This window comes from Ctenopharyngodon idella, chromosome 8 (assembly GCF_019924925.1).
Source record: "Ctenopharyngodon idella isolate HZGC_01 chromosome 8, HZGC01, whole genome shotgun sequence".
In the NCBI taxonomy this organism is placed as follows: domain Eukaryota; kingdom Metazoa; phylum Chordata; class Actinopteri; order Cypriniformes; family Xenocyprididae; genus Ctenopharyngodon; species Ctenopharyngodon idella.
Window position 1 is genome coordinate 13,057,433 of NC_067227.1, and position 18,349 is coordinate 13,075,781.

The following is an 18,349-nucleotide window of genomic DNA, read 5'->3' on the forward strand; positions in this document are numbered from 1 at the left end:
TTATTATTATTATGGCCTATTATTATTAACTACTATGACACATTAAACAGACCTCTATTCATTTTCCCTCGTCTCTCACATAAAGATAACAATAATTCAAATTAAACCTCGACAAACTTTCCATATCCATCCCATTGAAATACGACATGCAAATAACCTGTGGATTCCGGAAGTGACACAGACGCGCATGTGCAGAACTGTCAAACGCAACAGCGAAAGAATGGAAACTCAGCGCTAATGTGATCATCGCCACCCTAACACTAAAAATACGGGTCGACTGGTGTGACATTTACTTTATTATTTACCTCTCAACCATGGGACCTCGACTTAAACTAAGAAAACAACTCTGTTGGAGCATCTTGACTGGGAATCTGCTCTCTTTTCACCCTCAAACATCGGCGTGCTGAATGAAAACAGTCCGCTGGACTCTGAGCGCGAGACCTGACAATCCGTGGACTGGAAAAATGTGATTCAGGAAATTCATGCGTAGTTTCGCTCGTCCGGTTGTTTACACGTTTTTCGGGCGGTTTTTCTGCATATGTAAAGTGCATTTTTAATCGTCCTTGTTTTGGGATTAAACTAACTGTGGGTTAGATAGTGACACGTCGCGCGCTAAGCTAATTTAGCATTTAACTCGGGTGATTTAAACGCACAGTAATCCGTTTATAAGGCGTTGTAGCTTTAATAGACGCACAAAATCTACAAACAACGTGGGAACTAAAGTTAATGTTAACTTGAGTGATTTACCAAAGTCTTGGTGGGTCTGTGTAGTTTTTATTGGCCTGATTTAGAAACAATTAAAGGTGAAGCATCACATTAATTTGACTTTTTCTCGTGGGATGCCTATAGATGGGTGCAGGTGATGTCCTGTAAGTGAACTTCTCAGCAGAGTGTGTTTGTAGAGGATCATGATGGCTCAGCTGGAGAATGGGCGTCTGTCGTCTGATGACACTATGAGTGTGATGACTATGGGCAGTCAGTTTGACGAGGAGAGCTCCTTCGGATCGGACTCTGAAATCAACGGATTCACCAGCTCGAGAAAAATTGACAAGTATGGATTCATCGGAGGAGCCCAGAAGTATTCAGAGGAATCGTAAGTACACTGCTTTACAAGGCGGTTTAGTTGATCCCATCAAATCCTGTTTGTGTTGGTTGAGCTGGGTAAGGCAAGGTCACGTGGTAAAGCATGACACAGAAATATCGCAGATATCGCATGCTTGGACTTTAATGGGTGTGTGAGTAGTAGGAAAAAGTTTGAAAGTAACATAGTTTACATTCTTGCCACAGTTAAACAGAGGGATTCAAAACAAAGGAATCTGTGTGAATGAATTACTGTTGCTTAACTTTAAACATTTGTGTGTGTGTGTGTGTGTGTGTGTGTGTGTGAGAATGTATATTAATAACTGTGTAGCCCAACGAGGGGGAAAATAACCGCATGCCTTTTCTAAAAGTTAGTTTAAAGTATATTTTATTTCTGATAACAGATGTAGCCTGTCAATTAAACCCTTTGAAGTTATAATAATTATAATAAATTAATAAAAGACAATACAATTATAACAGTTATATTTGTGTGTGTGTACTGTGTGTATGTATGTGTGTGTGTGTATATATATATATATATATATATATATATATAATCATGTATCTTGAACTCATGATTAACCAATCTTTTTGAAGGTTTAGTGAATCTGTTTCGTGTAACTTGTTGAACCAGTTTTGATGGATGTATGAAACAAATGTTCTTTTCATTGGAAGTAGGCATAAAAAAGTTTCTCATTAGTTGTCACTGATGTGGTTTGAATGGAGTCAGTGTCAGGGTGTTTCATCCTCACTTGCTTTGCAGCCCGTTGCAGACTTGTTAAAGCTTCCTGTCTTTTATCAGCAAGACATCTGCCCCAGGTTGGTGTCTGTTGACTGCAGAGTCTTTAATAAAGAGGACAACACATTCATGTCATCTACAGAGCCGCCTGGATTTGGGATCGTCACCACTTCATTATTAAGCATTAACGGTTTTAAACAGTAGCCTGAGACGGCGGCAGGCTGCTGTGTTCATTGTGGATTGTTAAATAGAATGGAATAGATGAGTAAGTGATAGTTGTCCCTCTGTACTGAGTGTACAGCCGCTTTCCGTTTCCTGTGTTTTATGGGAGTGCTGGTGCCCTGAGGTCTGTGCCAGCTACCGGAGAGAGACCGGCCCCAAACCTAACTCTCATGAAATCTGTTCTAGGTTCCTCCAATTTTTTTTTTTTTTTTTTTTTTTTTCACAATTACTCTGAAAAATGAAAAGGAAGTAAAACCTAAGTTGTAGCTTAATAGGTAAAATATTGATAGAAACATTGCTTTCAGATCAAATTTCTAGTGGTTAAGATAGGTGTCTAAGGGGAAGCTAGCTAGTGCTTGGTGTGCTGCCAAACTGATATTTTAAAGTCTAGGCCACAAGCTAAATGGTTTAAATTTGACTAGGGGAAACACAGGAGCAAATATAACAGGTCTGTTCCATCACTAGTGTGGCCTTAGACAAAGTAGTTACCCACAGGTTGATCCCAGGAAGATTCTCCCTGAAAATAGTCAGAATGAAGTGTCTAGTCATCTACTGAATGTCTATTTTTAGTTCTTACGTTAGTATTGAAATTGTTTCAGCTTTATTCTGTCGTAAATTAAAGGGTTAGTTCACATAAAAATTAAAATAATGTCATTTGTTACTCACCCTCACGTCGTTCCACACCTGTAAGACCTTCGTTCATCTTCAGAACACAAATTAAGATATTTTTGATGAAATCTGATGGCTAAGTGAGGCCACTATAGCCAGCAAGATAATTTACACTTTCAGTGCCCAGAAAGCTACTAAAAACATATTTAAAACAGTTCATGTGAGTTCATTGGTTCTACCTTAATATTATAAAGCGACGAGAATACTTTTTGTGCGGCAAAAAACAAACAAAATAACGACTTTCAACAATATCTAGTGATGGCCGATTTCAAAACACTGCTTTATGAAGCTTCGAAACTTTACAAATCTTTTGTTTTGAATCAGTGGTTCGGTTCGCGTGTCAAACTGCCAAACTGCTGAAACCACGTGACTTGGCACTTCGAATCACTGATTCGAAACAAACGACGGGTGTAGAACGACATGAGGGTAAGTAATAAATGACATTATTTTTGGGTGAACTAACCCTTTAAATTTCTAATAATTAAGCTTGTTTGCACCACTTGTTTTTCTCGTTCATAAATTTGTGGTCTGTAAGATTTTTTTAATGTTTTTGAAAGTCTCTTATGCTCACCATTGATCAAAATACAGTAAAAACAGCAATATTATGAAAAATTATTAACATTTAAAATAACTGCTATTGGAATCTATTTTAAAATGTAATTTATTCCTGTGATGGCAAAGCTGGATTTTCAGCATCATTACTCCAGTCTTCAATGTCACATGACCCTTCAGAAATCATTCTAATATAATGATTTGATGCTGAAGGACATTTCTTTTTATTACTAATGTTGAAAACAGTTGTGCTGCTTAATACTTTTGTGGAAACCTTGGTAAAAAAAAAAAAGACAAATAGAAAGTTCAAAAGAACTGAAACGGAAATCTTTTGTAACATTATAAATATATTTTCTGTCACTTTTGATCAATTTAATGCATCTTTGCTGAACAATAGTTTTAATTTTATCCAAATAAATAAATAAATAAATCTGACCCCAAACATTTGAATGGCAGTGGATAAAAACAGCTCACAATTTGTTATGCCGCCCTCTCTCATTATGACTCATAATAAAATTCAGGTGTAAATGGGGAACTCATATTGAAGCTTATATTAGATAACATGATATAAACTTCCTTGCATTGTTTATATTTTGCATACGTTTTTATCAGCTACTGTAAAATATACCATATAAAATATGTGGTAAGCTAGAAAAATGTAGCAGCTTTGTAAGTAAGAATCTTATTTTAGTAAGAAATCTTAACTAATGTTGTCTGAATAATGTTTTTTAATGATATACTATGATATGAAGGAAATAAATGTGACAAGTGACATATGTTTGAGGTTTTGTTGAAGTTGAAGAGACAATTTTAGTCATTGGTTTAGTGGTTGCACAGTTTTTCCTGCGAATAGTTCACTCTTTCTGTTGTAGCCTAGTATGTTTTTACAGATTAAATGAATAGTTCAGCAAAAAATACAAATTCTGTCATTATTTTCTTCCCCTCATCTCATTCCAAACCCTTGATGACTAAATTTCTTTCTTTCATGGAACACTAAAAGAGAAGTTAAGTAGAATGTTATATATACAGTCATCATACCCTGAAATAGGACAAAAGTATTATAAAAGTAGCAGTAATTTGTATTCACTCGCATCTCATTTGCAGTTCCGCATTTTTAAACTTGAGGTGGTGTGATCGGTTATGAGAACTGTGAAAACCAATATAGCATTTCCTTTGATAAGCAAATTTGGGGTTCTTATTCTTCCTTTCTCTCTCTCTCTCAAACTAATCACACAGGGCTCAAGACGTGCCTCTGGAAGTGTTAAGGCACAGGGAAGTCAAATGGTTGGATATGCTGAACCACTGGGACAGATGGGTCAGTAAAAGGTTCAAGAAGGTAGGAGCTGCCATCGACATTCACTATATTCTTCAGTCAATTGTTCATTTTAATTGCTGTGTCCATTTCTAACCCAGAAACAATTCAATAATGTCAGATGTTTGCCAGTGCCTTACATGTACACACTAGAAATAAAGAGAGAAGGTATACCAAACTGTGAAAATATGAGGAAATCATCTCTGTATGAGGGCTTGGGGCTTTAAATGGTCACTGTTATCTTCTCTTTTATTTCCCTTCTTCTCGTGTTTCCCCATATTGACTTGCTCAGACAGTCCCACTGCTGCTTGGATTAATTAAAAACTTCAGCAGAATGTCACCATGACACAGTCGTTTCAACAAGGCCCTGTCTGGACAAGCCTTATATCGCATCAGCTCTCCTTATATGGTCTTCAGTGATTTGTTTATCTATTAGTCTAAGTGTTCACCTCTGTTTTTCTCTCAAGCTTTATAAAGCTTTCACTGGGAGTGAGGCGTCTTCAGGTAAAGACGACGGAAGAGTTTTGCCAGAGGCTGCCCTAACAGTCTTTGTTGGCCTTTTATGTTTGCATGCCTGTTTTACTGTGTGTGCTCGTCTTTGTGTCACACAGAGATTGAAAGCAAAAAGACACAATTCTAGGGTTGGGAATTGAGAACTGGTTCTACTGAAACCAGATGAATTTCATGACATTTTCATGGCGAGCCAAGAATAACGTTACCTGTTGAGTTTGTCCATCATGTTGCAGATTAAAGTAATTAAATTTGATATACTTTCTTACTGTAGTTTTTCATTTCAAAGCATTTAAATTAATTTAAATTCTTATTGTGAATCATAAGGTCATCATAAGCTCACACTATTCTAAAAAATTTAATAAAAAAAAACAAAAAAAAAAACATTCTTTTTAAAATCTAAAAAGGGATGCAAAATATATCTGTATTATTTCGATTACTGTATAAGAGGCCAGTATTAGGGATTTATTTTTTTTTTAATTGGTATCTTTTCCTATTTTTACATTAACATTACCATTGCTGCTATCTAACGCTCACTTGAAGTTATTCTAGAAAATTAAATAACGCTATTAAATGCAATCTTTAGAAAATCTTATGTTATGTTGTTTAAAGTGCCCCATTATGCCTTTTCACATTTTACCGTTCATGCAGTATATCTGTCTGTGAATGTTAAAGGTCTGTCAAGTTTTAAAGATCAAACAGCACGACAAATAAAGTTATTGTGTCCTAAAAGAAAGTCGTCAGCGATTCCAGTCACTTCCTGTTACAAACCTACAGGTGCTGGTCATATAATTAGAATATCATCAAAAAGTTGATTTATTTCACTAATTCCATTCAAAAAGTGAAACTTGTATATTATATTCATTCATTACACACAGACTGATATATTTCAAATGTTTATTTCTTTTAATTTTGATGATTTTGCGTATTGGGAATATTGATGATAAACGTATTGGGAAACTAGAATGCATATCTATTGACTGAAACATACATTAGCCGAATCCGTTTGTCTGTTTTGCACATTATTTTCAACAAACCATATTATAGATGCGTCGTCAGATTGGATGAGGATTCGTGCTGGAATTAATATGGTAAAACTGATATATGGTAAAATTGATATGGCCATCGTTACAATTCGTATCACTGTGTGTACAAGTGCTGAGGAAGCTTCCGGAGCTGAAATTCAGATATGGTAATTGGCATTTCATTTCTGACAGACTTGTATTGCACAACAGGCTGGGCCATCTGACCAATCAGAGCAGAGTAGCTCCCGGAAAGTGTTTTTTGACCTTTGATGCATATAAATCTACTGTAGGAGACCTCCAAAACAAAATTAGGAACATTTAAAGGGGTCATATAATGCCACTTTTATAAGATGTAAAATAAGTCTCTGATGTCCCGATGAGTGTATGTGAAGTTTTAGCTCCGTTTTTGTGTGTGTCCCTTTAAATGCAAATGAGCTGCTGCTCTCAATAAGAGGGCAGAGTTTCAGGAGCTCATGTTAGCAGCTCTGATTACCTCACGCAGACTCACTGAAAATGTCAGAAAATGTTCAGCATTTTATGCTCAAATCGAAGTCGGACAATGATGAAGAGACTCAAGAAGAAGTGACAACATGTAGAATGCAACAGGACGTTTCTGAATGGTTAGGTGATGAATTTATGTAGCTGATGTTGAGTTAACTATCTTAAAGTTATTGATTGCATATTCTGTTATAATCTGTAAATCGCTCGTGTGGGAACTGTTGTAAGATGCCTACAGAGCCAGAGAATATATGCTGCATGAAGATAGAACAGATATAGTTTAGTTTAATTACGGTTATAACTTGTCATGTTGTCATCTTGCTTTTATGACATACTATTGCATTTGTGTTATGTACTGTATTGCAGTAACATGGCCTCACCCCTTTGTTGCTTGTTCTCGGGGGCAGGGTTTATGTAAATTTTAGGGTTAGTGATGTCACTAACCCGGGAAGAAGCTTGTTGTAGTCCCTACCAGCCGTTTGTTGTAGTCCTTAAACAGAGAATTCTTTAAAAGAAAATATCTCCCTTTGCTTTGAACTTTGAGCGTCGTAACTTTGCCGATGTTGTTTATGCTCTAACAGCAACATTACACACTAACTAAAGTTAAAAAAGTGAAATCATAATCAACCACCCCTTTAAATAGCATAATATGGGCACTTTAAACTCACTTGTAGCATTTAAAACAATTGATTTTATTTTTTAGTGTTTTATTTTTTAATTACTTTAGACAAAATAGTATACAATTTTACTGACTAATGACTAGAATCTAAATACCGGTGCATCCTCAGAAATAATACAAAGACAATAAACAGACAGTATATTGTTCTGTTGGATTGACCTCTAATTGTATGTAATTACAAAACTTATAGTGCAGCTAGTGTTGTTCGACAAGAACCTTTAGGGAAACTGAATAATCAAGTATAATCAGTGCCAACATGGGTAAATTCTATGATTCCCATCCCTACTAAATACATATTTTATCATTGCTGTTTGCTGATGCCAGCAGAGATTAGGCTGTTTTATAATCATAAAGATTTATCCAGTGGCTTCTGTGTTGAAGAGACTGACATATTTGTGTCAAATAACCTTTTAAAATGACATCTGATTGCAGTTTGTAATCACTGTGAACGCATGCTGGTCTCTGCTTATCTGAATATTACTGCGTCAGCGTGTGACGTTCAGACATTTGTACCCACAGGTGCGACTGCGATGTCAGAAAGGAATCCCGCCGTCATTGCGAGGCAGGGCCTGGCTGTACCTGTCAGGTGGAAAAGTGAAGAGAGAGCAAAACAGTGGGAAGTTCGAGGTGAGTCAGTCAGGTCTACACATACTTGATTGCAGTTGATTTCTAGTGCTTACGCTAGACGTGTCATTTTGCATTTCTTACAGTAGAGCTTCTCAACCTTGGTGTTGCAACCCCACTGTGTTTAAATGTGTTAAACATATGCAGCTTTTCTTGTCCTTAAACTATTGTATGACATTAGGCTTCAAAATCACAAGATTATAGGTTGCAGGCCAAGAAATATTGAGCTCTGTATTACTGTTTATTTGGTTTGTGTCGTTGGTGAGTAGGAGTTGGATAGGATGGCTGGAGACCCTAAGTGGGTTGATGTGATAGAGAGAGATCTACACAGACAGTTCCCCTTCCATGAGATGTTTGTGTCCCGAGGAGGTCATGGGTTAGTCTTCATAATCTTGTATTCATATTTTTATATAATATATATAGTATTCACACACATATATAAACCAACAAACCAATAAATATTTATTATGTGCATGTATTTATTATATTATATTTATGTATTTTTGTTTTATATATTTTTAAGAAATTAATATTTCTATTCAGCAAGTTAATGTGTTTGATGAAAAATTACAGTGAAGGCATTTATAATGTAAATAAAATAACATTTTGAATAAATACTGTTCTTTTGAAATTTCGATTACTACGATCAAAGTAGTACACCAGTTTCAATGTGCTTCTGTGTGTTTTTGGGCAGACAACAGGACTTGTTCCGGGTGTTGAAGGCTTACACCCTGTACAGACCAGATGAGGGTTACTGCCAGGCTCAGGCTCCTATAGCAGCGGTGCTTCTGATGCACATGCCTGCTGAGGTAAAAATGCATAACAATGTTTTTGCAGCGCATATTCAAGTGCACATTCTTATTAGAATCAGTTGTAATACTTAAGTAATGATTGAAATGATAAATCATGTTTGTTTAATTTGTGTATTCAGGATGCATTTTGGGGTCTAGTTCAGATTTGTGAGAAGTACCTCCCTGGATACTACAGCGCAGGCCTGGTAAGACCTGTTTCTTGATATATTAGTAATAAATATTACTAATAAAATCTAATCCATAAAGGGGATACAGGAAGTGCTTATTGGATGAGAACAAAATTTAAACTTGATAATGAGACTAACTTTGCAACTTCAACACTTTTTATTGAACTGAATTGATAATAAATAAATAGAGCTCAGCTCAATTCAGCTCAAATCAGTTCAATGTTGATTATTGAACTGATTTGAGCTGAATTGAGCTGAGCTCTATTTATTCATGAAATAAAAAATAATCACTGTCAGGTCCAGTGTTGGGGGTAACGCATTACAATTAACGTGAGTTACGTAATCAGATTACTTTCCCAAGTAACCAGTAAAGTAATGTGTTTTATTTGTTGTTATAAGTTGTTATACCACATCTACATAATATTTTTATACATTTAAAATATAAAATGTATGTTTTTATTTGCAACAGTTAAGCTAAAAAGAAAAAAGAATTATGCCGTTAAAACAGCGACATCTGCTAACGGACACTGTGCTGCGTCGTCACAGGAACATCCCAGCTGAAGATAATGAGGAAATTACGCTGCTCCCTTTGCCAAGTGCATTCCAAACAGCTACATACAGATACATACAGTGCGTGCCCTGCTCACATAGGGATGATCACATAGGGCATAGGGATGATCACTTCCCTTTGGAATTTGCCTCGTGAACCGTTCGGTACGAATATGCGTACCGTTACACCCCTAGTGTGCAGTAAGGGGTTATTAAAAACAAGCAAACCACCGCCAGATTAGAAAAAGTAATGCAAAAGTAACATAACACATTACTATTCATAAAAAGTAACGCTATATTGTAATGCATTACTTTTAAAAGTAACTTTCCCCAACACTGCTTAGAACTATTTTATATTTAAAAATCTTTAAATTTATATGTAAAAAAAAAAAAGTGACTGATTTTAAAATAAACAACAAAGCATCACATTACATAGAAAAAGTGGCAGGTCTATTATTTTGCATTTACATTCCAAGACTTGATGCACAGATTATTTGCCATACAGTATCAGATTGTTTTTTTCTGTTCATTGCTATGGTTATCAGTGGCAAACAGATTCATTCGCGCATTTAAATGCGTTTGTCAGTCCAGAAACTTTATGTGTAGTTAGCAGCATGAAAAATATATATTATATACAGAAAGCAAGCAAAGATTGCTGCCATTATAATCACTGAAGCTGTCAATCACAACATGAGGTACACAACGCTGCACTCTTTAGAAAACGTCTGTTATAATCAATGAAGCTGTCTGCGCTGTGCAGTGAATCGTGTGTATACTTTGTTGGTTATAATGAAAGGATTCGGGAGCGTGCAGAACTTGTGCAGAACCTGTTTTGAGCGGTGTCAGATTCTGACTAACTTAAACAAATCTGATTGGCTACATTGCTCAACGCTGCAAAAACACATTGTAAATAGAAACCTTTGATGCACTTCACAGTTTGCTTACACAAACACTCACAGGAGTGTTTTTAAAGCAGTCGGCTATCAGCGGGTACCGGTACTGCAGAACGGCAGGTATTGTCACATGAAATGATCAAAAAAAATCTTCCGTTTACCATATCTGATGTGTGTGTTGATGAATGTTTATATGTGAATAAAAGCCTAAATTCAGTCTGTTCATCATGCGATCAAGTCTCTTTGGAAAATGTGGACAAAACTGCTCAATTCATATGGATTAGTTTTGCGATCTCTTTATGAACTTTATGAAGCGTCAAAATGGTAGTTGTGTAGCTGTCTATGGAAGGACAGAAATGTCTGATTTCATTAAAGATCTTCATTTGAATATCAAAGATGAACGAAAATCTTACAGGTTTGGAACGGTATGAGGGTGAGTAATTAATGACAATCAATGATAAATTTTTGGGTGAATTAACACTTTCACAGTTATTGTCCTGTTTATTAGCTGCTTTGAAACAATCTGTATTATTATATAAAACACTATATAAATAAATGTGACTTGACTTGTGAGATCCACCTGACATTGTGTGTAAAAGTTATCTATTGCCTATATGATAGAAGATCTAATGACAGTTGCACATTATGAAGTTCCTACATTTTACAACCACTGACCAAAACATTTTAGTGACGAGCATTGTGGACGAAGACTAAGTATTATGAACTTCATAGTTTTAGGTAATAGAAACCTTGTCTGGGTTCATAGTTTGCATTCTACTCATAGCATTCATATCTAAAGTCTTGTTTTCAATCTTCAAACACTGAATCGTGTTTCTGAGACAAAATGTGCCGTAAATGCCTGTAAAAACATAACAAAGCTTCTTTTGTTCTTCGCTCAAAGGTGAAGTAAGCAGCACAAATGTAGAGTAGTAAATAAAATACCTGTGGTATTTAATTTTAATGTAATCTATGATTGCCCTATGCCTGTAAATGTAGAATTGCTGCTGTAAATAACTGTCTGACAGATGAGTGAGTTGTATAATCTGAAAAAAAAAAAAAGGCACTATTACTTCCAAGACAACGAAAAAACCTCACCGTCTTAATTCTGTTGTTTTTTTATGTGTTGTAGGAGGCCATACAGTTGGATGGACAGATCTTAAATGCGTTATTAAAGCGTGTGAGTCCTCCGGCGTATCGGCACCTTGAGAAACACAAGATAGAGCCCATCCTCTACATGACGGAGTGGTTCATGTGTGCGTTTTCCAGAACTCTACCCTGGGCATCTGTGCTCAGAGTGTGGGACATGTTCCTGTGTGACGGTCAGATTCCTTTACACATATTACCACACAGGCAGGTTTGTCATCACCTTTCTGACTTTATTTTTATTTGTCCTTTCAATAGGAGTGAAGATAATATTCCGTGTTGGGCTGGTGTTGCTGAAATGCATGCTGGGAACTCGTGAGAAACTGAAGGCTTGTCCTGGTCAGTATGAGACTATGGAGCTTCTTAGAGCCCTGGAGCCACGATACATGCAGGAGGGCTTTCTCATCCATCAGGTAGCAAATGCACGCACTCTCACGCTGTTGTACTGCATTTGGGTTTTGAGTGGATATGATTTTTTTTTTAACACTTTATTAAGTGATACATATATATATACCAATTATTGTTGCATTTATGTGTAACTGATATGCAGAACCAATATTTAATAATTGTTTTATTAATGTTTACTTTGTACAGTAGTAACTAAGTACAATTAAACTACAGCAATAAAAAAAAAACAAATAATCATCGCTCACTATTAATATACTCATTTGAAATTTTAGGGCTGCATTTATTCATACTGTAAAATGGTAATATTGTGAAATATGTTTGCAATTTAAGATTGTAAAATAGTTTTTTTTATAACTTGTTCCTGTGATGCAAAGCTGAATTTTCAGCAGCCATTACACTAGTCTTCAGTGTCACATGATCCTTAAGAAATCATTCTTCAAGAAATATTTTTATTATTAATGTCAATGTTGAAAACATATTTTGTGGAAACTATGATACATTTCAGGTTTCTATGATGAATAGAAAGAAAGTTCAATAGAACAGCATTTATTTACATAGTAATTTTATTCTGCAAGAATGCATAAATTGTTCAAAATGGACAGTAAGTACATTTATAATGTTAATTAATTAATAAAACAAAACTTTTGAACAGTAGTGTGTTATAATATTAAATCGCAAATCAAAGTAACGCTTTAGTTTAGGTCCAGTTCTCATTATTAACTAGTTGCTTATTAGCATGCATATTACTAGATTACTAGGATATTGGCTGTTCATTAGTAATTATAAAGCACATATTAATGTTTTATTCTGCATGACCATATTCATGACCATATTTACTTAACTGCCAGATTCAAACTGTGCTTTCGCACTTTGGCTGTGAGACGGACACGCTCAGCGCTTGTCATATATCACAACTGTGCAGTGTTTTCAGCCACATAATGTTTTTTTTTTTTTTTTTTTTTTTTTAAGGTTTCAGACATTTAAATACACACAAGCACCAGTAAAACGATACATTTAGAGTTTATAAAATACACACTGATGTCAGACATCAGTGGAAGCAGCAATAACAGTCCATTCAAATATAATTCGCTGACTTTTATTCATATCAGACACACATAAAGGGCTTAAGTAACTATAAAGTTTACTCTATTATTCTTCCAGTTCACCAGTTGTATTTCGGGAAAAACTGATGAGTTCATGTGCTGTAAATCCGACTGACAGGGCTCTGCGAACTGTGGCGCAAACTAAGATAGCGGCGCCCATCTCACGTTATAAATCAAGATAAAGATCATTTATAAATGTTTTTAAACAACAAAACACACTCACTTACACATATTTGAGAATCGGAATATCAGATAGTTGATGACATGGTAAGCAAGTTTGTGAATATTTTAAATAAAAAAAGGAAAAACGAAATAATAGCGATCCATCTGTCATTCAGTGTTATTGTGGCTGCGGTGTGTTACGTGACACGCATTATGCATCGCTATGGAAACAATAAGGGGAAACATTCTAAAATAACGGTTGCCTTAAAAAATACTCACTCTGGGTGGTCAGAATATGTCAAACTCACGCTTGAAAGGGTTAATGTTAAACTAAAGGTTTAAGTTTTATAAATCTAAAGCTCACTAGTTCACTAAATAACCAAATATTTTGTTTGTAACAAGCCTGAATATCCCTAAACTCTGAATGGCTGGGTTAAGACACTAATATAATAGGCAACAAAGAATTTAAGCTAACTGTTTGGTTTTAAATTAAACACTTCAAATATGTCAAAAATTGCTTCAACATAAATGTGTTAATTACATAATATTATTCATATGAAGAATGCATTAAATAAGTGAGTTACTTGCTTGTGAAAGCTGCTGTTAAAGGGATAGTTCACCCACAAACGATAATGATCCCATGGTTTACTCACCCTCAAGCCATCCTATGTGTATATGACTATCTTCTTTCAGACAAACGCAATCAGAGATATATTTAAAAATATCCTGGCTCTTCCAAGCTTTATAATGGGACCAGATTTTGAAGCCCAAAAAGTTCATCCATCCATTATAAAAAATAATCCATACGGCTCCAGTGGGTTAATAAAGGCCTTCTGAAGCAAAGCGATGGTTTTTTGTAAGAAAAATATTCATATTTAAAACTTTATAAATTCAAATAACTAGCTTCCGGCGGATGACCGTACACATACTGCACAAGTTGATTTGCGTCAAATGCAGGATGTAGGAGTAGCGTAAGCTTGGACGACTTTTGCGGTTTAAACAAATAGGGCTGTGCAACAAACTCAAGCTCCTCTTCTCTTATATTGAAATCCTCTGACATTTCTCTTTAAAAATTATCGTTTTAGACTTCTAATCAGTGACCGGTGTTTTGTTTTGCTCTATCCACTGTGCTTCCGCGTTCGTCAATACGGCATGCGTCGGGTCAGAGGTTACTCTTCCGCCGCAAATTGAGGCGTACGGCCACCTGCCAGATGCTAGTTATTATAGTTCAGGGGTGCCCATTTTCATTTCGATCATCGATAGGTTTCAAAAACGAGTAATTGAGTACTCGGGGGCGTGTGCAGGGGGCGGGGGGAGCACTATTGTAATTTTTTTTTTTTTTATTCTAATATTTCAGCAATATTTTGGATTCAATTTGCACTTTCTGATCAATCAAAATGTTATTTTACAGTATGAAAATCACTGATTATCACTAAATTAATTATAAATAGAATTTGAAGGATGTTTTCAGCGCAAGATAAAAGCTTGGCGCTGCACAGCTTGCAATGAACTGTATTTTCATCTATCTTGTCAAAGTGAAGCCAGACATCTCTACGTGACTTTGAGGCCATTCTCTGTCACGTCTTTTGACGCATGCTGTGGTAAGCTAAACAATCAGAGCTCAGGGCGCCTCCCAAAGTGCTGCTAACCAATCAGGAGAAAAAAAAACAACAAAAAAAACATTTCGATTATCGTTTACATGATCAATCGTCGCTGTCACGGTCAAGTACTCGATCACTGTTGCACATCCCTATGCCCAACCCTGTTCCTGGAGATCTACCTTCCTGCAGAGTTCAGCTCCAGCCCTGCTCAACACACCTGTCTGTAATTATCAAGTGCTCCTGAAGATCTTAATCAGCTGATTCAGGTGTGTTTTATCAGGGTTGGAGCTAAACTTTGCAGGTAGGTAGATCTCCAGGAACAGGGTTGGGCAACCCTGTTATAGTTAATAAAGTTTTAAATATGGATATTTTTCTTACAATAACCCATCGCTTCATTTCAGAAGGCCTTTATTAACCCACTGGAGCCTTATGGATTACTTTTATGATGGATGCATTTTTATATTGTTCTACCAGATATTAAATTGATAACTGATAATAAACAAGTTTTTTTGTCAGGTAGGAACTTTAACTCATTGATGCAGTTTATTTGCGTCATGTAAAAACTTTTATGAACATGACATTGGTGTTTGGATGTAGAGGTCAAAAAAACAAGGCTGTACAATGGTGATGATGAAACTTCTCTTCTGCACATGCAGGTGTTAGAGCTGCCCATATCTGCTCGAGATGTTGAACGAGAGCACCGCGTGCAGCTGAAGCGCTGGCGGAAAGTTCATGGCGAACTCAGCTACAAGTCCCCTCCCAGACTGCACGGCGCTCAGGCCATCATGTCTGCTGAGCCACACTCCCGCCAAGACCTCCGTCAGAACCCCACCATCATCGTTGAGTATCCCCAGCCCTCAGACACTAAATCTGAATTCACTCGCATCAAGAAAAGAAGCACCATCCGAAAAGCCCCCATTCCTTTGGACGTCCCCAATCCGTATGCTTTACCAACAGACCACAAACCAGACCCTCTTAATAATCAAGCACAAGACACAGCCTCAAACAATCAGTCCAGCCATCCTCCTCCATCACTACAGCAATCCCTCCTCACTACACCTGAGAAGATGCCAGCCGGGAAGGCAAAACCTTCCTCTGATCCACCAACCTCTGTCATCCCAACCCCAGATGCATCTCCAAATCTTTCTCGCACCCCGCCACCTCCCCAAACCTCACCGGTCCCCATTCCCACATACCCGACCGAGCTTCCTCTCTCCTCCAACCCGGCAATCACTGCCGAACCACTTCCTATCACTAAAAACTCAGGCAACACCAACAACTCAGCCCACCTTAAAGATCCTCCACCCACTACAGACTCCACTCCGCTTCTTCCAGACGACGCACCTGTGAATGGAAACTCGGCCGCTGCTCCCAGAGTTCCCGGTTTACGCAACTCATGTGAGAGCGTGGGATCAGAGGACACGTACCTGTAGCTCTCACGTCAACATTTAGGGAGAATGCAGTATTGGGAAACCAGCAACCACTTTATGCATGAGAGCAAGATGGGAGGAAAAAACTATGAATGTATTTTTGTGCAAGAGTGAGAGTTTTGGAGGCGATCGATACAGTCCTAAGAATCTTTGCCATCAGTATCTTTACTTCAAGACTTCAGGAATATATAAAGCTTAACGACAAGAAGGATCAAATGACATAAAGACGTCCGCGACTTCATTTTGGTGTCACCATGCACACAAACCTCTTTATTTTTCTGTGCTAGTCCATAGTGGACTCCACAGCCTTTGTATTAAAAGCTCAAAAAGATATGGATATTAGTTCTTCCATTATTCCTCAATCATAAGCAGAACAGACGTTATAATCAAATATGTTTGGCTAGTTATTGTGTTACTCGCTGCTTAACAATATTAGGTTACATTGCAAGAGATTATAAAATGTGACTTTCCAGTCTAACAGTTTTACATTTATAACCGCTCTTTTGACCACTATTATAAGAGTTTGTATTCTTTTTCAGCCTCACTAAACTATTTTAACATGTGCAGCTGTCATAATATTGAGAGCAAAGGAGCATTTCTTGTTTCAACATCATGTCTGTTACCAGTAGCTGCACACAATTATAATTGAACTGAAAACTTCTTAAAAACTATTTAAGTTAAGGTGTCCTTTAACTTTTTTTTTTTTTTTTTTTTCCTGCAAAACTTGTACCTTTATGGGTACAAAAGCTTGTCACTGGCACTGTACCTTTAAAAAAAAAAAAAAACACTTACCTGTACATTATATACCCCTAAAAGATGAATATTAGTACCTTAGAGTAGTAATATGTACCCTTAAGGTACTGCTATGAACCATGTAGAGGTAAGTAAGGTACAAATTTGTCCCTGTGATTAAAAAAATAAAAAAGGAAGAACATTTTGGACACTTTCTTGTGACATTTTATAAAACGACAACAACAAAAAAAGCTCAGGAAAAAAAAATCCATCCTTATTGTGTGTTAAAAATGTAATAGATGTGATGTTGAAATGATGTTGGAGTGTCTCTTTAACACGTGATGTATTTATTTTGTTGCTAATGTGAGAGAAACTGAAGACTGTAAACCTATTTCATCTCAAGCCACCAGATGGCGCACGTTCCTTACAAATGATTTCACTTGCTGAAATGTCAAGACCTTAACCTGTTACATTGGGAATTTATTTAGATTCATAGTTACTTGTACAGTCATCATCTGTGAAGAGAGTTATGTTACAAAACAGCTAAAACGTGCTGGGTTTTTTTGGTCACGGACATGTGATTAAACGTCATAGGGAGTCATTTTTATTTACGTTACATTTTAATAACAGCTGAAATTTTCACTATTCTCTTTCAGCTGCATCTTATAATATTTTCCTTTCTGAAATTATGAGAGCACTGTTTAATTTTTTTATGCTTAATTACTCTGGCAAAAACTTTGATTTGTGTGTCTAATATTTAATCACTTCTCAACAACTGACTGTCAACTCTATGTAGATTTTGTACAAATAAAAGCACTTATAATAAGACCATGTGTTTTATGTGGAGGACGAAGGCGCCATTTCCCACTGGGTCACAGGACGTGTCTGTTTTCTGTCACTGCTGCGCTTCAATTACCGTAAGCAAAGCCATCAAAGAGGCCGCTGTAAACTGAAACCTTAATGCTTTGGGTCATCTGCGATGGCCTGTGCTAAGTAGCAAATTAGAGAGTACCTTTCTTTTTTTCTGTCGGAGGTCTAAACCTATGTCTCTGGTCACAAATTACCAGTGACAACTGCTTGCCTGAGGTCAAACTGGAGCTTTACACAAACTGCTGCTATAATGCTGACCATCATATTCACTTTCATGAGTGTTAACTTTCTGCAGAAACCTGTTTCTTATTTCTGCTAAAGAGATGTTATTCTGTCAGAGTTTAGCTTGATTTAAGCAATAAACTACACACAAGAGTGGTAGTGCTGTAGTGGAAATATAACCATGCCTGCTTCTTCTACAAACCTTCCTTAAATTTAGAAAATAAAAATTGTAAAATGTTTGAAAATGTACACTCTGTCGTTCACTCTCAGAAAAAAAAAGTACAAAAGCTGTCACTGGGATGGTACCCTTTAAAAAGGTTCTAAAATGTACCGTTTAAGTACCAATA

General features: G+C 36.5%; 1 protein-coding gene across 3 annotated transcripts; it reads left to right on the plus strand.

The window, feature by feature from the left end:
* The first annotated feature begins 182 nt into the window (after positions 1 to 182).
* On the plus strand, positions 183 to 17,738 carry tbc1d10aa (TBC1 domain family, member 10Aa). Of its 3 annotated transcripts, XM_051902818.1 has the most exons (10): positions 183 to 757; positions 850 to 1,093; positions 4,499 to 4,598; positions 7,806 to 7,913; positions 8,180 to 8,286; positions 8,605 to 8,719; positions 8,842 to 8,907; positions 11,461 to 11,650; positions 11,733 to 11,887; positions 15,405 to 17,738. In XM_051902818.1, exons 2-10 carry the CDS (start codon positions 909 to 911, stop codon positions 16,179 to 16,181), a joined length of 1,803 nt encoding a protein of 600 aa, XP_051758778.1. In that variant the 5' UTR covers positions 183 to 757; positions 850 to 908; the 3' UTR covers positions 16,182 to 17,738. The 3 variants fall into 3 exon arrangements, with proteins under 3 accessions (XP_051758778.1, XP_051758777.1, XP_051758779.1); XM_051902817.1 differs by having other exon boundaries at positions 183 to 1,093; XM_051902819.1 differs by lacking the exons at positions 183 to 757; positions 850 to 1,093 and adding an exon at positions 5,042 to 5,078 and having other exon boundaries at positions 4,500 to 4,598.
* Positions 17,739 to 18,349: the final 611 nt, after the last annotated feature.